At 42.0% G+C, this 18,734-nt stretch overlaps 1 protein-coding gene across 1 annotated transcript in view; it reads right to left on the reverse strand.

Annotated features, from left to right (window-relative positions):
- Positions 1–18,734, reverse strand: part of CNTLN (centlein) — a 380,111-nt gene that overhangs the window by 297,292 nt on the left and 64,085 nt on the right. The window contains exons 4-5 of the mRNA XM_060236541.1: positions 8,908–9,042; positions 8,108–8,287 (exon numbers count right to left, since the gene is read on the reverse strand). Coding sequence (XP_060092524.1) covers positions 8,108–8,287; positions 8,908–9,042 — 315 coding nt within the window. The remainder of the gene's footprint in view (positions 1–8,107; positions 8,288–8,907; positions 9,043–18,734) is intronic.

The raw sequence follows: 18,734 nt of genomic DNA on the forward strand, positions 1-18,734 counted from the left end.
GATGATGCCACACTCAGTAGTGTTTTAAGTGTAGCACTATTGATAACTGGTGCAAAAGTCTCTGAATAATCAGTTCCAAATGCTTGTGCATAGCCTTTGGCTATTATCCTTGCTTTGTAGAAGTCTATAGTTCCATCATCTCTGTACTTTATTTTGTAGACTCACTTGTATCCAACAGGCTTTCTTCCTGCAGGTAACTTTGTAAGAGTACATACATCCTTTTCATGAATGGATAGTATCTCTTGTTCCATTGCTTGAAACCATTTCTCGTTTTCTTCATTAGGTAAAGCACACACTTGTTTCCAGCTCTTGGGTTCCTCTTTAGGTTTCACAGTCTCTATAGATCTCACAGTGTCACAGTATCGATATTTCTGTGGTGGTTGCCCTTTTGTGTTCCTTTCTGATAGTCTTAAAAAGAATAGCGGTTCTGTCGCTCCCTGCAGTGCAGTCCCCATTTCCCCTTCTGGTTCAATAAAGTCTTCAGAAGGTAGACCTGCCAGTTCACTGGTGGTCACTAAAGGTAACCAGGTACACCAATCTTCAGAAACATCATCAGTAACCTCAGGATCAGATTCAGGTACACAGGGTGCTCTAGGTAAATCACTGTCATCCACAAACACAACATTACAATGTTTGGTCTTATTCAGCTTTGGATCATAGACTCTGTAGCCTTTTCCCACTGATATCCTACTATGAACCCAATCTCAGTCCTTGCATCACGCTTCCCTCTATTTTCTCTAGGAACATATGCATAGGCTTTTGCTCCAAAAGTTTTAATATGTTTAAATCCTGGCTTCTTGCCAAACCAAGTCTGGAACAGAGTAATTCCTGTTACTTTTGAAGGTGTTCTGTTATGAATATACAGTGCTGTGTTTACAGCTTCAGCCCACAGGACTTTAGGTAATCCAGAATGCATGAGCACTGCTCTGGTCATTTCCTGTAACACACGATTAAGTCTCTCTGCACTCCCATGCTGCTGTGGAGTGTATGGGACAGTCACTTTGTGTTCAGTCCCTTCTGCTTTCAAAAACTTCTTAAACTCAATACTGCAATATTCGCCACCTCCATCTGTGAGCAAACTTTGAGGTGCATGCCCAAATCTGTTTTTAACCATGGCAACATATTCTTTAAATTTATCAAGAGTCTCATATTTTGATTTGAGCATATAGACAGTGCTATATTTTGTCTTTGCCTCTGTGAAAACTGAGAATAATTTCTTTCTCCCAATCGAAGCTTTTATATGTCCAACAACATCACTGAATATTGTCTCCAAAAACCTTTCATTATGCACACTGCTTTTTCCACTGAAGCAAGGTGCAGTTCCTTTTGCTCTCAGACAAACATCACATCTTTCCTTGGATTTATCACAATGCACAACATCAAGTCCACAATCCTTTAGCAACTTCTCAACACTCTGCATGCTTCTGTGTGCTAACTTTACATGCCAAGCATAAACACATCTCCTATGGCCATACTTTCTGCCTTCAGTCTGGCAAACAGTCCTTTCCACAACATCAACAGCACCTGACTTTTCACTTAAGTCCATAATATAATGGGCTCCATTTCTTTCATCCAGTTTAAAACTAATTCCAGAATTCTTCTGAATAATTTCACCATCATCGCCTTTATCAAAATAAATAGCATAATTATTTCTTATAAGCATTTGGCTTGAAAGTAAATTGTCAATTGATTCAGGTGCATAAGCTACATTTTTCAATCTTACTGGCATTAAATCTCCATCAGTGGTAAGCAATTTCCTTTTGATCTCACCCACACCACAAACTTGTAAGGGTTTCTGGTTAGGAGCAAGAGCCAGAATGAGAAATTATTCTTAGTTAACTTCATGTTACTAAATCCTATCACTGGTAGGTTACTCATGGTATCAAAACCAAGATTTGCAATGGCTGTTTCTGAAGACGTGGAAACAGAAGATCCAGTGGCTCCTCTCTCTGGGTTCGACAATTTTCACAGCAATCAGGCAGGGCAGGGTTAAAGATTCTTCCTTCCTCACTGGAGAGAAAAAGCAGCTGAATGTGCATGCGTGGTTGCAGCAAGGCTCTTCCCAGGTCTCCGTAATCCACAGAAAAGGGGTTAAAAAGCTCCAAAAATTCTCTTTCTAGCACATCTGAGGCTTTTAGACAAAAGTAGCAGCGTTTCCAGATCGAGACAATCTGAATTCAAAGCTCATTTAAATCAGAACGTTTTTAGCAATGGCAAGAGAAAAAAAAGGTGTCATTTTAAAATTGAGGCTTGTCTGCACAGCATAGCAGCTTTTTGCCTATTGCTTTCTAAATGCTCTCAAAGGCGATCCAGATTTTAAAAAATCATTTAGAGTTCAAAAAAACAGTCCATGCTATAAGCTGCCAGCTTGATAGCAAAAACCATGCTTCCTGCTACCAATTATGTTAGGAAATTCTGTTTGAAATACTATTTCTTTATCTCAAACAGTGCGATGGATCACTGGATCAAATAATCATTGAGAGGCATTTAACATGAAAAAGGAAAAACATTTATTTCTACAGGGAAAGGGTCCTGGGAGGTGAAAATAACAAACACTATAGAACTACATCCTCACACTAGAAGATCATGTGCTTAATGGAGACTACTTCCTCCTTCTTCTTGAACTCTCTGCCTGAACAAAGGAAGTCACCTGACTAACTGACCAAACAGACAAAACAGGTTTTCCTGCTTCTAGACCTTGATTGACAGCAGTCAGTATCTTCTTCCAGGTCATGCAGACAATAGGGAATCAAGCACAGTGTTAACCCTATAATGACTGGAACTTTAGAACATTGCAAAGGACATACAAAACAGATACATATTTCCAATACTTCTGACCCTCTGTCAGTTGTAAAGGCATTTGAATGTTCCACCTCTGCCATTTGGTTGAGAGAAAATTAGGCAAGAACACTTTGAAAGTGCAAAAAAGATTGATCTCCCATTGGTCTCCAAAGAGACAGAGGGAGAAAAAGATGCAAGATATAGAAAGAAACACAAATAGAAAAGAAAATACAAAGAATGGAAAATTCTCAAGTTAAAGGCTGAGCCTGATCAACTTGCTGCTATTCCCTACTGAGGCAGGAATAGAACTGAATGGTCACTCTGAAGGTGCCAACAGGAAGTTGAAAAAAGTATTTCCTGCCTCCCCAAAGGATGGATGAGAATAACCCATAGAGATGGCCTCCACCTCAGAGGGAGAAATGGCTGTCCTTGACTAGGGCCAGGGCATTCTCGGCCCTGGCTGCCACTTTGATGGAAGTGCCAGCCAAAGTTCATCCACCCCCTGCAGGATTTACTACCTTTCTGCAGGGCCTGTAAGGCAGAGATGTTCCACCAGGCCTTTGGGTTGAGGACAATGACAGGACAGCAAGCAGTCTGGCACTCTTGGGTCTCCAACCCCGCCCCCTATTAGAGGTTCTAGGGAAGCTTTAATTGCTATCCAAATTAGTCACCAACTTAGATTGTTTAATACTGAACTGTACTGTGTTTTAATGTTGATTTAACATTGTTTGTTGTATTTTATTCTTAATACAAGCTGTCCTAAGCCCTGCTTGCAACTAAAGGTGGTCTAAAAGTCCAATAAATAAATAAATATACCTGCAGAGATGTCAAAAGATTATTCACTTCTGATAATGTTTTAGCAACAAAGCATTATGGAAACAAAGATAAGCCTTTATAAGATACTAGCAGTAAAGCCTGTTGAAGTAAGAAACACAACGGGTCCTAGAAAAATATTTGGGAAGCGGGTGATGAATGTGTAGGTGGCAGGAAGGAAGGAAGATAGACAAACAATGAAAGAAAGAGAGAGAGAGAAAGAGAGAGAATGGTAGGGAAAAGATGGGGAGAAAAGAGTGAGAGAAAGGCCCTTCTCCATTCAGCTTTGCTCCAGATGTACTGAGCACTGAATCCACCTTCTACAAACTCACACCATTTAAAATGTTTCTACATTTAAAAAGATGCTCCTTACCTTTTCCAGTGTTTTACTTCTATATTTGAAAAGGAAGCTCCAGGCAAGAATTCCTCCCCCCCCCCCCCCCCGCCGCACGGCAGTGCACACATTGCTGCTGCGCGCTGCCTCTTTCACCTGCCTGGGACCCAGGCAGCTGTAGAGGGTGGCAAGGAACCTCTCCACCACTTGGAGGCTGCCTCCCTTTGCCACTATCTCTTTCGCCTGCCTGGGACTCTGGCAGGCCCAGTCCTAGGGCCTCAGGCACCCCAGGCTGGCACCAGTCCTGTGCCCCCCCACCTGTGCCTGCCCTGCTGCCGCACGCCCCACCCATGGGGAGAGCAGGTGCAGCTGTGTGGAAGGAGGGGTGGGCCAAGCTGGGCTTGTGCAGTGTGCTCTCAAAGGCACAGAGCACTTCTGAGAGCGCATCTCAGAAGCGTTCTCTGAGTTGTGCTCGGAGAAGCCGTGCTGATGCCCCACCTGGTTGCATTCACCTTGAAGGCAAGAGCAGCCAACCAGGGCATATTCTCCTCTGAGCTGGGCCTCCCTTGCAAGGGAAGCCCAGCTCGGAGAAGCTTCACTGAAGCCCTGCCTGGCTGCCTTCGCAAGAGCAGCCGGGCGGAGCATATTCTCCTCTGAGCTGGGCTTTTCTTGTGAGGGAAGCCCTGCTCAGAGGAGAGCACACGTTGATGCACCTCTGAGCAGTGCACCTAGCAACTTCCTGAATCAGTGCTCTCACAAGTGAATGATGGATGGGGCTTTGGGGAGGAATTTTAAAACTTGGAGGGAAAGTCTTACAATTACAAACTTAGATCTGCATGTTGAGGAAAACTTCTGTTCAAAAGTACTCTTGAGAACTGCAGGGCAATTCCAGGATGAAAGTGCTTTCATTGCCCATTCAAAAAAAAAATGAATGTAGAAGACTTAAGAAAATGCAAAGCAAGACAGAAGTGACAGCGATATGCAATGTAGACGATTACTTTTAAATACACACAAAGATAGGATTTTCTGCCAAGTGTAGAAACAGCCAAAGAGAAATGGAAGGATGGAAGACAGACAGACAGAGGCTGCAATCACACATGTTAAATAATGCCGTTTCTATCCAGTTTCAAAGCACTTTCCATCTGGATTTTACCAGTTCACACAGTAAAATCCAGTTGGAAAGTGCATTGAAAATAGAAAGTAGGATTGCCAATCCCCAGGTAGGGACTGAGGATTCCCCAGTTTGGAAGTCCTCCCCCTGCTTCAGGGTCATCAGAAAGTGGGGGAGGGGAGGGGAATGTCTGCTGGATACTCCATTATTCCCTATAATACGGTATAATGGAGAATTGATCTGTGGGTATCTGGAGATCTAGTGGAGGTGTTTTTTGAGGTACAGGTACCAAATTTGCAGCATAGCATTTGGTGCCTCTCCTCAAAAAACTGTCCATGTTTCAAAAAGATTTGACCAGGAGGTCCAATTCTCTGAGCCCCACAAAAGGCACCCATATCTTTCAATATTTCCAACGAAGGGAAGACATTTAAAAGGTGTGTGGTCCCTTTAAATGTGATGTCCAGAACTCCTTTGCAGTTCAATTATGCTTGTCACACCCTTGCTCCTGTCTCCACCCCAATGCCTCCTGGCTTCACGCCCAAATCCCCAGATATTTCTTCAGTTGGATCTGGCAACCCTAATTGAAAGTGCATTATTTAGTGTGTGATCACAGCCAGAATGAAATAAAAAGACAGAAAGACAGAAAAAGAATGGAAGGGAGGTATAAAAATGATGGTGGGGGAGGAGTGAGAGCAGGGGTCATTTTGTAGAAAAGGTGCCAGAGTTCATTAGCACAACTCATTTGCATAATTATTTCCATATGCCACACATCCCTGACATCTCCAGAAGGTGTACTAAATTATATTAGCTCAGCATCTACTTTAATATGCTTCTTGAATTATAATTCTAACCTTATTCCCATCATACTTTTAAAATTACTTTCTCCTATGTGGACACAATGGCATGATGAAGATTTCCATCTGTCTGCTTTATATGTTTTGGTTATTTCCCCATTTTTTGTGAGGAAAAATGTTAGAAAGTTTGTCAAATCTTACGAGTTCTGCAAAATTCTCACAGGAGGTCTGAACAATGGAGCCCAAAAGCAAGTTTTTTGAGGGGAGGGGTTTAAGAGAGTGCAATAAAATTTAGAGGTTCTGGAACTCCACTCCTGTGAGCTCCTGCCCAAAATGAGGTCTGTGAGAGAAATAAAAAGGAGAAGATAGACAGAATGAAAGAAAAAGACAAAGACAGAGAACGAATGAGAGGAATGAATGAAGTTAGAGTTATGTTAAAGTTTGGGAGAAGGGAATAAAAAAAGGGAAAGGAAGGAAGGAAGACAGGGAGACAGAGAAATTACAGGAAGACAGGCAAGCAGGCAGGGAGATAGGCAGCCATTAGAAGCCTGCCTTTCACCACCTCATACTTGCAGGTGGGGAGGGGAGTGAAACAGAGCCTTCAAATGGCTTCCTGCCTCTTAAAGTACCGTAAGTAGCCCACTGTAGCCTAATTTGAATAAAAAGAGTGCAGACTATTCGTAGGTGGAAAGGTGGAAAGAGTCATTATGGAGTCTGTTTCTGCTGCTGCTGAACTTCCCCCTTCCCCATTGTGATGGAACATTCCTTTTATTTCAGTTAAAGATGTTTGAACCGTTTTCTGCCAAAGTTTGCTTCACTTTATATAGTTATTTATGTTACTTATGCAAGTATGTCTGCCCCGTGATATTAGTTCTCACTGGATTCAATCACAGACTGTGCTGTAAATGAAGAGGTGGAATACTGCCCCATAATGAGGAGTTTCTGGCATATGTATAAATAGAATATATATACCTCACCTCTCAAACAGCAGCAGCAGGGTCTGTGTACTGGGTGACTGCAACTTTGACAAGTGTTAGTTGGAGGTGGCAAAACAGTGGCAGCATTGTTGGTGGGGGAGGAAATGGTCTGAGAGGCAGGAGTAATCAGTAAGGCTCCAGGAGAACCTCTCAGAAGAGAACTGTCTCGTTCAAAGCTTTCTGATGGGGTTCTGGCCTGACAGGGCCGGCAGTAGGCAGGTTACAGCAAGGCTACCCAATGACAGGGGTGAGTGATGACAGACAGAGTGCAAGGCCACTCCTGTGGTAGCCACAACTTCCAATAAAAATTGAGGATCGAGCCAACACATTCAGCTTTTATTATATCTACAATAATACAACTTTGTAGATTTTTTAATATTTCAACAATGCAAAAACAAGTAAGTATAACTATAATTGTGATTTTACCTAAAAATACAAAACCTAGATAGATCATACAAATAAAACAATTGTAAGACATATTGCCCATAAATGTGTGCTTTGCACTGAAATCTGCATGTATAGGACATTCTGTATTTTTAAAAAAATAGAACAATCAACCTTGAAAGACCTTTGAAGGTTAATATTAAAACAAAAAAGTATGTCAATAAAACTATTTTAAAAGCAACATAAGGAGTGGTTAAAGTGTTAGATTAGGGTTTGGAAGATCCAGGTTCAAATCCCCGCTGTTCCACAGACTTTTCTCAGCCTAACCTACCTCATAAAATGGAGGAAAGGAGTACAATATAACCCACTTTGGGTCTCTGCTAAGAAGAAAATCAGGGTATAAAATGGAGTAAATACAGTGAAATCAATACTAAAATGCTCTGCACACTTACACACAATACTCTGCATACATTCTACCAAGTAAATGCATTCTAGTTGACAACTGGTCAACAGAATGCTAAACTAGATGGACCACTGGGTCCAATCTTGCCAGGTTCTTCTCTTTTGGATACAGGTTCTGGCTAACAATTTGACTTGGGGGAGGGGAGAAGAGATTCTGGACAGGATTATTTCCAACTTTTAAAAAAAAAAAAATTACATGTTTATATTTGAATGAAATATCTTTTATTATTTAATGATTACATTTTAGGGTGGCTATTTGAAGTCAGCTTCCTGCTTTGCAACATCAATTTTTAAAAAGCTTTGGGTCTTAAGTGAAGGAATGTAAATGAATGTCAGTCCCCATTGGTGGTTATGAATATATAACTTGTTATTTAAAGAAAATAACATGTAGCATAATGCCTGAGAGAAGCCAGTTCTGAAATCACATCCAGGAGCCTGTTCCTTCTCATACCTTTATTTTTGCATCAATGCCAGATTTTTCTATTCTCCATTGTGCCTCCTGCTTCCTCAGTTTCTCCAGGTCATTTAGCAGGTCAGCATAGCGTGTACTTAATCCCTCATTTTCCTCCTCCAGATTTTTTATAACCAGCCTGCTTTGCTCTTCCTTTCTCACTGCACACTCCTTGGTGTCCTGTAGAACAGTACCACAAGGGCCGATAAACAAAAAAAAGAGGGGGGGGGAGGAGAGGGAAAAAGTGAGAGCTAATCAGCAAATATAAACTGTGCAGTTTTACCCTCACAGCAGCTTCTTCTATATTTGATGGCCAAGGTCACCTGTGTACTTTTATTGGCCTCTTTCATGCAGGTGGAAGGGTCATATTTTTTAGCTGGATGACAGCTTTGATGAGTACACATTTGCAAAGAGCCCATTAATTGATCAAGCTGCCTTTGATGCTGTCCCCAGCTATTTTTGAGACCCACACAGACATATCCTCCCAGACCTCTGCTTTATCAATTAATAATGCCAGTCCCATCAGAATCTAATTACACGAAGCCACATCTTCACACTCCTACTTTCTTTGCTCCATTTCCATCATTAACTATTTATCTGAAAGTTATAAAGCGTGGATTCCTCACTTTAAAGCATCTTTCTTCGAGTTTTGTGCATGAGAAAAAACTGGATGGTACAGGCTAAGGCCTAAGGCTATATTTCCTCTGAGCTTGTCACTTTCTGTGCCACAAAGACTGATGCAGCTCAAAGAGCAACTTCAAAGCTGGGGCCATCTTCATTGTATGTACAAGTCAATATACCTTAAGTTCCTGGATTTTATCTGTAAATTTCTGCTGCAAGAGGCAGAGTTCACTCTTCAAGATGACATTTTCCTCATCTACAGCAATTTTCCTCCGTACCAGATTGTTTATCTCTTCTTGTTGCCCAGATGTTCTCTAAGAAAGGGAGGGGGAGGAAACAACCAACAAAATCATGGAATTTCAAGCTTTTATTTTGCATTCTGCAAGTCAGTTTGCAGCTGACATAATTATCCCTTATCCTTTCATTTCTTTGCACCATTGTTAAATATATACAATTTATTGTTATTCAAATTACAGTTGTAATCTTATGCAACATATTAAAAAGAGAGAGTAGCCTGCACTAGGGGCACGGGGCTCAAATCTCCATGACATTTCAAAAAAAGATTTGTTTTATTTAAAAAGTGAGATGGTCAAGACAAAATTTTTATTTTTAGTTAGGCAGTGAGGGAAATCCAGTCATGTATACACTAGAACTACAAATGGAAATCAGTCCAATTGAGCACCAGTATAAAGCAATCATCATACCACAGTAAATGCACGGTGCTATGTTTGACATCTAAAAAAGTTTACAGCACTAATAATGGGGGAAAACATATTTGCTGAATATTTAAAGATTTATTAAAGTTAGCATAATCTTATCTGAATTTCTAGAAACAAGTGTTGGGACAATTGGTAAAATAACATACACACACATACATATACACACTGTATTTTGGGGTATATTAATACACCAAACCAAATTCCAATGTTATCTTGGGGTAAAAAAGTTCCTACAAAACCCAAAAATATCAATGGTGACCATGTGTTTCACAGTACACAAACATCCAGAGCCTGAGAATACACTTTTACATGAGGCAGAATGTTTCTTCTGAATAGATTCACACACACCCCTTCTATATATCTTTTCTTTTATACAGTTATATATTTTCATCCATTTGAAATAACAAAAGCTGTTTTGATCCTAGGATATTAGAATACATAAAGGTTCATAAATTTTAAAGAAAAACATCTAAAATTAATAAATTTCAGTTTGTATATTGAGATTTTCTTCAACCCCATCTCTCTATGGTAAAGGAAATATTCTCCAGGTTATCAGGAAGGGTCATCAGATTTGCAGGAGGGTCTATTCAGAATTGTTATTTGTAAGATGCCCTGAGCCACAGGAAAGGCAGAAAATAAATATTTAAACAAACAATACATATATACACAACACACTTAAAAAGGCTTTCATGGATCAGTGCTTTGCGAAAAAACTCGAGGGGTATTTTTATACCCCTATGTTATATGTACTTGGGTCAAAAAGAACCTAAAAACTCTTAATCAGAATATTTCTGAGGCTGTTTGTACCTAAGGTGCTCTTTTGTTTACAGAAAGAAAACTCTTAAGTGGTAAGTGAATATATTTTGGAAGCTTATTAATAAGTATGTGACAACATCATAAGAGGAAAAAGTTTTAGAGTGACTTCTATATGCATTCTATGCAAAACAGGGCAACCAGGACAGGAAATTTACCTTTTCAGCGTTAAAAAAACTCTCATTTCATTCCCTGTACTTTTATTCACCCTACTACATGGGTTCAATTAATATTTCAAATAGCAACATTGTGCAAAATGAGTAAATTATTTTGCCTAACAAATTAACTTTGCAAAGACTGTCCTATGAAGTTCACATAGGGGTCCCAACCCCCCCGCTCTACCGGGGGACCCCAGGTTTCCGAGCCTCTTCCCCCGCTCCCCCCCAAAACGGAAGCGGGGGGAGAAGCAGCGTCCTCCTGCTGCTGCTGGCGGCGTCGGGGAGGATGCTGGGGGTGAACAGCATCACCAGCGGGGGTTGAGGGGGCGAGGCCGCCGCGCCGCTGCACTGCACGCCCAAGCGCTTGCATCCGAGCAGCGCCCCCTGGGCATGCAGCCAGCAATGCGCCCTCACCCTGCGCGCCCCTGCTCGGCTCACCCGCTACGGAGGCTCCAGCTCCGCTCCCGACCGCTCAGGCTCCAGCGCGGAATGCGGCCCAGCCAGGTGACAAAGGCAGGCGATTGGGCCCCCGCTCGGCCCGCCCACGGCCGCCTCTTCCTCCTCCTTTTCGCGCCTTCCCCGCCGGCCCGTGCCAAGTTTCCTTGTGCGCTGCCGTGCCAAGTGCACCCTTTGCGCACTGCCCGGGGCGAGCCCCGCGTGTGCCCGGTCCGGAGCAGGTAAGACCAGCTGGGCTTTCCGGGGAGAAGGGGGACACCGGGCCTGGCTGGAGGCGGCCGCCAGCTAGCGATAGGTCTGCCCGGGCCACGTGGGGGGTGGACTGGGGCTGGGCGCCTGGCGCGTAAACAGAGCCTCGGGCAGAGGAGGAGGTGGCTGCAGGCTGCTGTCTCCATGCGGGGTTGCCAAGTCCCACTCAAGAAATATCAGGGGATTTGGGGTGGGGGGAGCCAGGAGCAAGGGTTTGGCAAGCACCATTAAACTCCCAAGGGAGTCCTGGCGCTCACATCTGCACGGACCTCAACGCCTTGGAAATGCCTTCCCTCCATTGGAAAGAAGGAAGCAGATAAGCGTGCGGAGAAGAGGCAGCAGCGCTCGCCACGCTCCCCGGCGCCGTTTCCCCCTCCCCCTAGCTCCACCCCAGTGTCTCCTGGCTCCACCCCCAAAGTCCCCAGATATTTCTCGGGTTGGACTTGGCAACCCTAAGTTCACAATACCAGCCTGATTAGGACATAACACTGTGCTATTGCCCCTACATATGGGTAGGAAACCTGGAGCATTCAACATATGTTCCTCTCTCCCTCTGCATTTTTTTCTGATTAGTATTACATTTGATCTCATGTAATCATAGTTGAAGCTAACAATAGTTTTTGACTCTGTGGAATAAACCATGGTTGGCAACCGGTCAAAATTTGGGATTTAAAAGATAACTGTAGTTGGTGCTAACCATGTTTATGCACACGCAGCAATGTTCCATACTTAAAGGTAACCCGTAGACATGGACACAGAATGGCTGACGAACTAAAGTTCATAAATTTTAGCCGGTTCACAGTCTGTAAAGAGATATCTATGGAGGATTTACCATAACAAATTTTTACCAAGTTTTAGCATGGTTTGAGGTGGTTCGTGAGTAGAGTCAGACTGCTGCCAATCAAACTCTTGACAAAACTCCAAGGTGGAATTCTCCAGCCTTAAAAACACTGATAGGGGCTTGACAAAACGTAGCATACACTGCTGGCTGCAAATAACAGAATTCCCATTGTTGTCTATGGGCTCAGAAGCCAGTTTGGTGTAGTGGTTAGGAGCACGGAATCTAATCTCGGACAACCAAGTTTGATTCCCCACTTCTCCATATGCATCAGCTGATGTGACGATGAGTCAGTCACAAGCTCTCTAAGAGCTCTTCTCTCAAGAAGCAGCTCTCAAAAGAACTCTCTCAGCTGTACCTACCTCACAGGGTGTCTGTTGTGGGAAAGGGAGAGGAAGGGAAAGGAGATTGTAAACTGCTCTGAGACACTGAGTGAAGGACGGGGTATAAAGCCAAACTTCTCCACCTCCTTCTTCATATTGAGTCCTCCTCCCTCCCCCTCCTTTGTTGGCTGATGAAGCAAAAGAAAGGCATGGAGCTAGCAGAGCTGATTTCTGTTTGCTTGATCAGCTGTCTGTTGCTGGGGTTTGGGATTAAGGTACAGTGGACTTTCAGCACAGGGATTCAGCTATTTTGTCTTCCCTCTCCCCCACCACTCCTGCTAGTGATCTGCTCTGCTCTTTGAAGTGGGGGGTTGGGAGTTTTCTGAAACCAGGGATCTGGTTCTGCCCTTCCTGTCCTCACACCGAACACAGGGACTTAGGTATTGGGTACTTTTTTATTCCTCACCCCCTACACACACTAGTGATCTCATCCGCTATCTCCTGTTGGGGTTAGATCTTACCAGGAGTTGTGTGGTTGACAGTTGGCCATCAATGATTTAGCAGCTTTTAGAGACAGAAAGACCTACATCAGGGTACTGCAAAAATACTAGATCTTTTGGTTGCTCTTTGAAGGAAAGGTCAACGGTCTGGCAAACCAACCTTGTCCTGAATTCATCTATAGACTTAGAAGGCAGCCTTAAGCCTCTGTATACTTTGCCCTTATGCAAGACTGCTGAGGGCCTCGGAATGTTCTGCCCTTTCACCTCCTTCCTGGAACACACATTTGGGGTATAGCTAAGGTAAACATCTGTCTCCTTATTCTGCATACTTCTACTAAATGATTGTGTAAAGAATAATGTATAAAGTAAACGACCACTGTCAGACAAGACAGAGACTGGTGCGAAGAACCTCAACCCTGAGTCGTGTAATTCCTACAGCTCTTAGTGAACTGTCCTTAAAAACCCATAGGTTCCTATAAGTAGTAGTATAGTAGTAGTAGTAGTAGTAGTAATTTATTACAGTCTTTTGACCAACATACAATTCAATCAGACAGGTTCCTATGATTAAAACTCATGACTTTGGTGGCTATAGAGAACAAGCATTTTCCTTTTATTGCGTTGTTGAAAACCATTCCCTCCTTAATCCTGCATTTCTATACACTACACTGACTACTAGGTTCTATCAGCTTTCTCATTTATATCTTTCTTTGTAGGCTTTTTATCTTCTCTGAATCCCTACCAGTTAGCTAACAGCCTCCTCAAAGCACAGTGGCTAAATTCAATACAGTGTTGCTAATGAGGCCTTATCAGATCTGAACAGAATTGCACTATTACTTCCTAAATACTACAACGTGATGCTTTTGTTATGGCAACCAGAAATAGCTCTGATCTATTGTTTCACAGTATCACATTATTGGCTTATGTTGACTATAATCAAAACTCTCCTGGACAAATAAATAAAACCCTGCAGCCTAAACTGCGACATACACTAGGGTAGGAAGGTAAGAGTATAAAATCAGTACCATGTCAAACCAGCTGAAATCAGTCTTAGGGCCAGTTTTATATACGAATTCAAAAAGACCACATACCTATGCTAACCTCATGAAAATAATTTTTGCCGTATTTTTAACAGAGTTTTTAAAATATATTGTCTTAGCCATTTTCATTATTGTACCTCTGCTTTCATATATACTCTCTGTACCAACACAAGCCTCTCTAAATTCTCCTCCTTTTAACATTTTTCTTTGCTCTCTATTCTATCAACACAAGTCTATAGTCCCATCACTCAGTACCCTTTGGGGTTCTTCTGAAGCACCTCCTTCTTCAATGAAGCAGCAGATAGCTAGCACTGGTTATTTGTTTTGGAGAAGAAGCACATGGGCATCAAGAGTCCTTGGAATTCACTGAGCTGGGATGTACTGTTTCCTCTCTGTACTCCTCCCATCCCACCTTTTTCTTCCAGGTTCTTTTTATATTATTTCTATCCAGCAAATTTGCTAACAATAGCACACATAGGTTTCACTTTCCTAGCAATTCCTATCACTGAGAAAGAGTCAGATACAGCTGTGACAAGCAACATGACTAGCTGGTTAGCTGTTGTAGGCTAGGAAACTGGCACCAAATCCATTATGCACCTCAGGATCCAGAAACTGGAGAAAAAGTGTAGATGTAGACACAGGAATTGACAGACTTTGGCTTTTGCTACATGTTCTCCCAAATGTGAAAAGGGGCTGCAAATAATGGGTATTTGGAACTCCTGAAGATGACTTTGGGAGGAGGTCACTATAGCCTGGAGCCAATATGTTGTTTAGGCCTGTTTAAGCCTTCTGAGAGCTATGTTTCATTCTCACAACTGTTCAAAACAGATGATAGCCCTCAAACAGGTTGTTTTTCCCTCCAATCAAAAAATCCCATTTACCTTGATCATTTTATTGAGGTTCCATCTTTCAGAGATTTTTAAAAAGTTAATTCTACAGTCATTTCTTCTGTAATTTAATTTAATCAAGGTATAAAAAAAATAATAAAGAGGATAGGTAAAAGTTAAGAGTGAACTGTATTAATGTTAATTAATGCTTGAAGCCAGAATTATGTTTCTTTCAATTGGACCTATTAAAAGAAGCTCTAATATAGATTTGTACAGCAAGCCAAAGATTTTCAAGTGGAGATAATGAGGAAGCTAGTACTGTTTTAACCCCTCTGGAGCATAATTGGTTGATGAGGTTTTGAAAGATTACAAGGTCTAGGACAAAAAGATTAGCTTTAGTCTTTTCAGATCAAAACTGAAAGCTAATTAAATAACAGTGCTACAGAAGAGAAAGTAAAGGTTTACTGCTACTTTATTCATTCTTAATTTTCACTTCCTGAGAAAAAACAAGGCAGCATATTTTCTTTACATTGATTTTGAGAATTGGGCACAGATTGTAAGAGAAAAGCCTGTTCCTGTCATGAGAGACAGATTTAAAATATTGTGAGCTGGACAACCAGTTTTTCTCAGAAGAAATTCCTGGGGTCAAAGACATTTTTTTCTAGCCGCAAGTACTGCCTGCCAGTGTTCCCTCTAAGCTGAGTTAGTGTGAGCTAGCTCACAGATTTTTAGACTCCAGCTCACACATTTTTGTCTTAGCTCAAGAAAAAGGGCACAATAATTTATGCAGTAGCTCACAACTTTAATGTCAGTAGATCACAACTTTAATACCAGTAGCTCACAAAGTAGAATTTTTGCTCACAAGACTGCAGCTTAGAGGGAACACTGCTACCTGCATCTATGTTAGATGGATCACACATTTGTTTGAATATATAGAATACTACAAAATGGCCATTACTTGTTGAGTGAATAGAGAATGTACAGTACTGTATAAACTGGCTTTGATAATGAAAAAATTCAAAAGATGAAGATAGATATAGGAAAAGCTGTATATAATATGAAGTATCTAGAATGAGGATGAAACCAAGATGAACCAAATTTAAATCCTAACTCAGTTACTTCACATCCTTTGGGAAATGACTATCTTCCCTGAATAGATCTTAGGGTTGCTAACCGTGTTCCCTCTAAGCTGAGTTAGTGTGAGCTAGCTCAGTTTTTTAGCCTCTGGCTCACACATTATTGTCATAGCTCAGGAAAAATGGCCCCAGAGCAAACTAATTTATGCAGTTTCTCACAACTTTAATGACAGTCGCTCACAAAGTAGTATTTTTGCTCACAAGACTCCACAGTTTAGAGAGAGTATTGGTTGCTAAATCCTGGAGATTTGGGAATGAAGCCTGGGGAGGACAGGGATCTCACTGGGGCACAATGATATAAAGTCTACCTTCCAAATCATCCATTTTACTGTAGGGCCCTGTAGGATAAATTATAACTCTGGGGGATCTCCAGGTACACACACATACACATACAAACCTAAGCTCCTTCAAGTAACAACAGAATATAAATATCATGATTACATTCTATACAAGCATAAATATTGGGAATTGCCAAAACATGCAAATTCAGTTCAGGATAACAATTTTTTCATTAAATTATGCAATGTTTCTAAGCATACTACATAAGCAGTAACGAAAATTCCCCCCAAAATTTACACAACAACACTGCTCATTCTATACTGTCAGCATACCTGCATTCGCCAGTGCCAGAAGAAGCCATTTGTCACAACTGCAAGGATCAATTCAATACTGCTTCCTTTGAAATATTTCTGAAATATCTAAATGAAGAGCATCAAACATACAGCCTGGGGGTTGGAACTGGCCTGTCCAGGGCTCTTATCCAGCCTGCAAGTAACTGGTTGCTGGGAGGGGGGGGAGAGAGTGGGACAGCAGGCACACATGGTGAGGTATGTGGTTGAATGTCACTTGTTGAATGTTTCTCTGCCATGCCACTATTAAAGGCAAAGCATCTCTGTACAGGTGATTTTCAGTGCTAAGTGAGTGTTTCACAAGACTCCATTTGACAGCGAGAGAGGAAAAAAGGAAGCCCTGTCCTTTCCCCTGCTGATGGCACCTGAGATGACCTCATCCTGCGCCTTCTCTTCCCTATTAAGTATGCACTGAAACTTGACCCCTCCAGAAGACTATAGATCATGGTCAGCCAGCATGGCCAATGGCTGGGGCTAATGGGAGTTGTAGGCAAAAAACATCTGGAGAGCTACCGTTGGCCACCCCTGCTATAGATGTTTTTGACATTCTTTTGCCCAAATTTTAACTTCTGTGCTTATGAATAAAGAATCCAAGAGTATGAGAAGAGCTGTTCTCCTCAGATAAATGCTGTTAGCTCTATGCATATCCAGCATGTACTACATCATTTCCTTTGGATGTTTCAGATCTGGGCAGAGGGAAGGTAGTATCACCAGCTCATTAATGTGGAACACCAGGTGTATCTTGGGTACAATAGAAGGGTCTATGCTCAAAGACAATGAATCCTTATGAAAGACACAGAATTTTTTGCTGGATGACATTGCCACAATCTATGACACCCTTCTGGCTGATGTAACTGCTACTAGGAAAGTCACCTTCCATGGTTCAAAAAAAGCTTTCTTGATGGCCTGAAGCACCACTGAAAGATTGCAAGTGGGAAATCTATGCATTACAGATGGAGCCAATTGCTTTGTTCCCATTAAGAAGAGTTTTATGTGTCTATTTGTTAACAAGTTACTCAGTCTATTATGTCCTAATATGGCACTGAGGGCTGCAACTTGCCTCCGTAATGTGTTGGACTTCAGGTCTAGTTTCCATCTCTCATAGAAAAATATGACAATGTCTTCATAAGAAGGTCCAATTTTTTCTTGTCTGCTTGCTTTTGAAGGTGACCCTCGTGTGATTATAAATTAATCTCATGGTCGGCCTTCTAGACTGCAAGATAATGCCTGTTATTTCTCTGGGAAACCCTTGGACCTCTAAGTCTGATCTCTCAATTTCTAGGCTGTCAGATGCAGCCAAACTGGATCCATGTCTTTCCTATTTAACCAATCTGCTTCCAGGTTGGCTAAACCTCTTTGATGTTCTGTTTTTAGACTAGTGAGGTTTCTTTCCACCCACATAAGATATTGGATTTATATCTCGCTCTATGCTCTGAATCTCAGAGTCTCAGAGCTGTCACAATTTCCTTTACCCTTCCTCCCCCCAAACACACAACAGGTAAGGTGGGGCTGAGAGACCGCAGCTGCCCTTTCAAGGACAACTCCTACAAGAGCTATGGCTGTCCCAAGGCCATTCCAGAAGCTGCAAGTGGAGGTGTGGGAAATCAAACCCGGTTCTCCCAGTTAAGAGTCCGCGCACTTAACCACTACACCAAACTGGCTCTGGACTCCAGAAATAGAGGTTTTGACCTGGTGCATCTCTGGCAATTTATACGGGCCTTCATCAACATATTGTCTGTATGGACCAATGCATGTTGCTACTTCAGATCCCGTCTGAAGGCATCTGATAATGAGTTCCCCAAGCCCTTTTGCTGGCATCTATGGTTATCATAACCTGATGAGGATAGGTTATGCTTACTCCCTTAGCTAGATTCTTGCAAGCTGTCCATCTCTTCAACTCCTTCAGGCTCTCTGATTTGTGGATCAGCTTCTGTTTGCTTTTGGTTATGTCCTTTTGAAAGGCAATTAGTCTGCAATGGACTCTTCACTGTAACGCTCTGGAACTGAATTGGGCCCAAGGAATCAAATCTGCGGGGGTTATCATGAAGCCCTGCACTGCTGAAAGCTGTATGAGTTCTACAGAATGGATTTTCCAAATAACCAGAGCCTTGTTCTTCTGCTGTTTCTCCACCAGGTAAAAAAAAATTGTAACATGTGGATCCTGGCTCCCAAGTGAATAAGATTCTGTGTTGGAGATAACAGGCTTTACTGTGTATTGACAATGAAGCCATGGAACTGGAACAAACTAACTGTTGTCTCTGGAAACTTAAAGGACATCAACTCATCCCTGGCTCTGAGAAGTATGTAATACAGATGGATAG

Source organism: Heteronotia binoei, chromosome 4 (genome assembly GCF_032191835.1).
Source record: "Heteronotia binoei isolate CCM8104 ecotype False Entrance Well chromosome 4, APGP_CSIRO_Hbin_v1, whole genome shotgun sequence".
In the NCBI taxonomy this organism is placed as follows: Eukaryota; Metazoa; Chordata; class Lepidosauria; order Squamata; family Gekkonidae; genus Heteronotia; species Heteronotia binoei.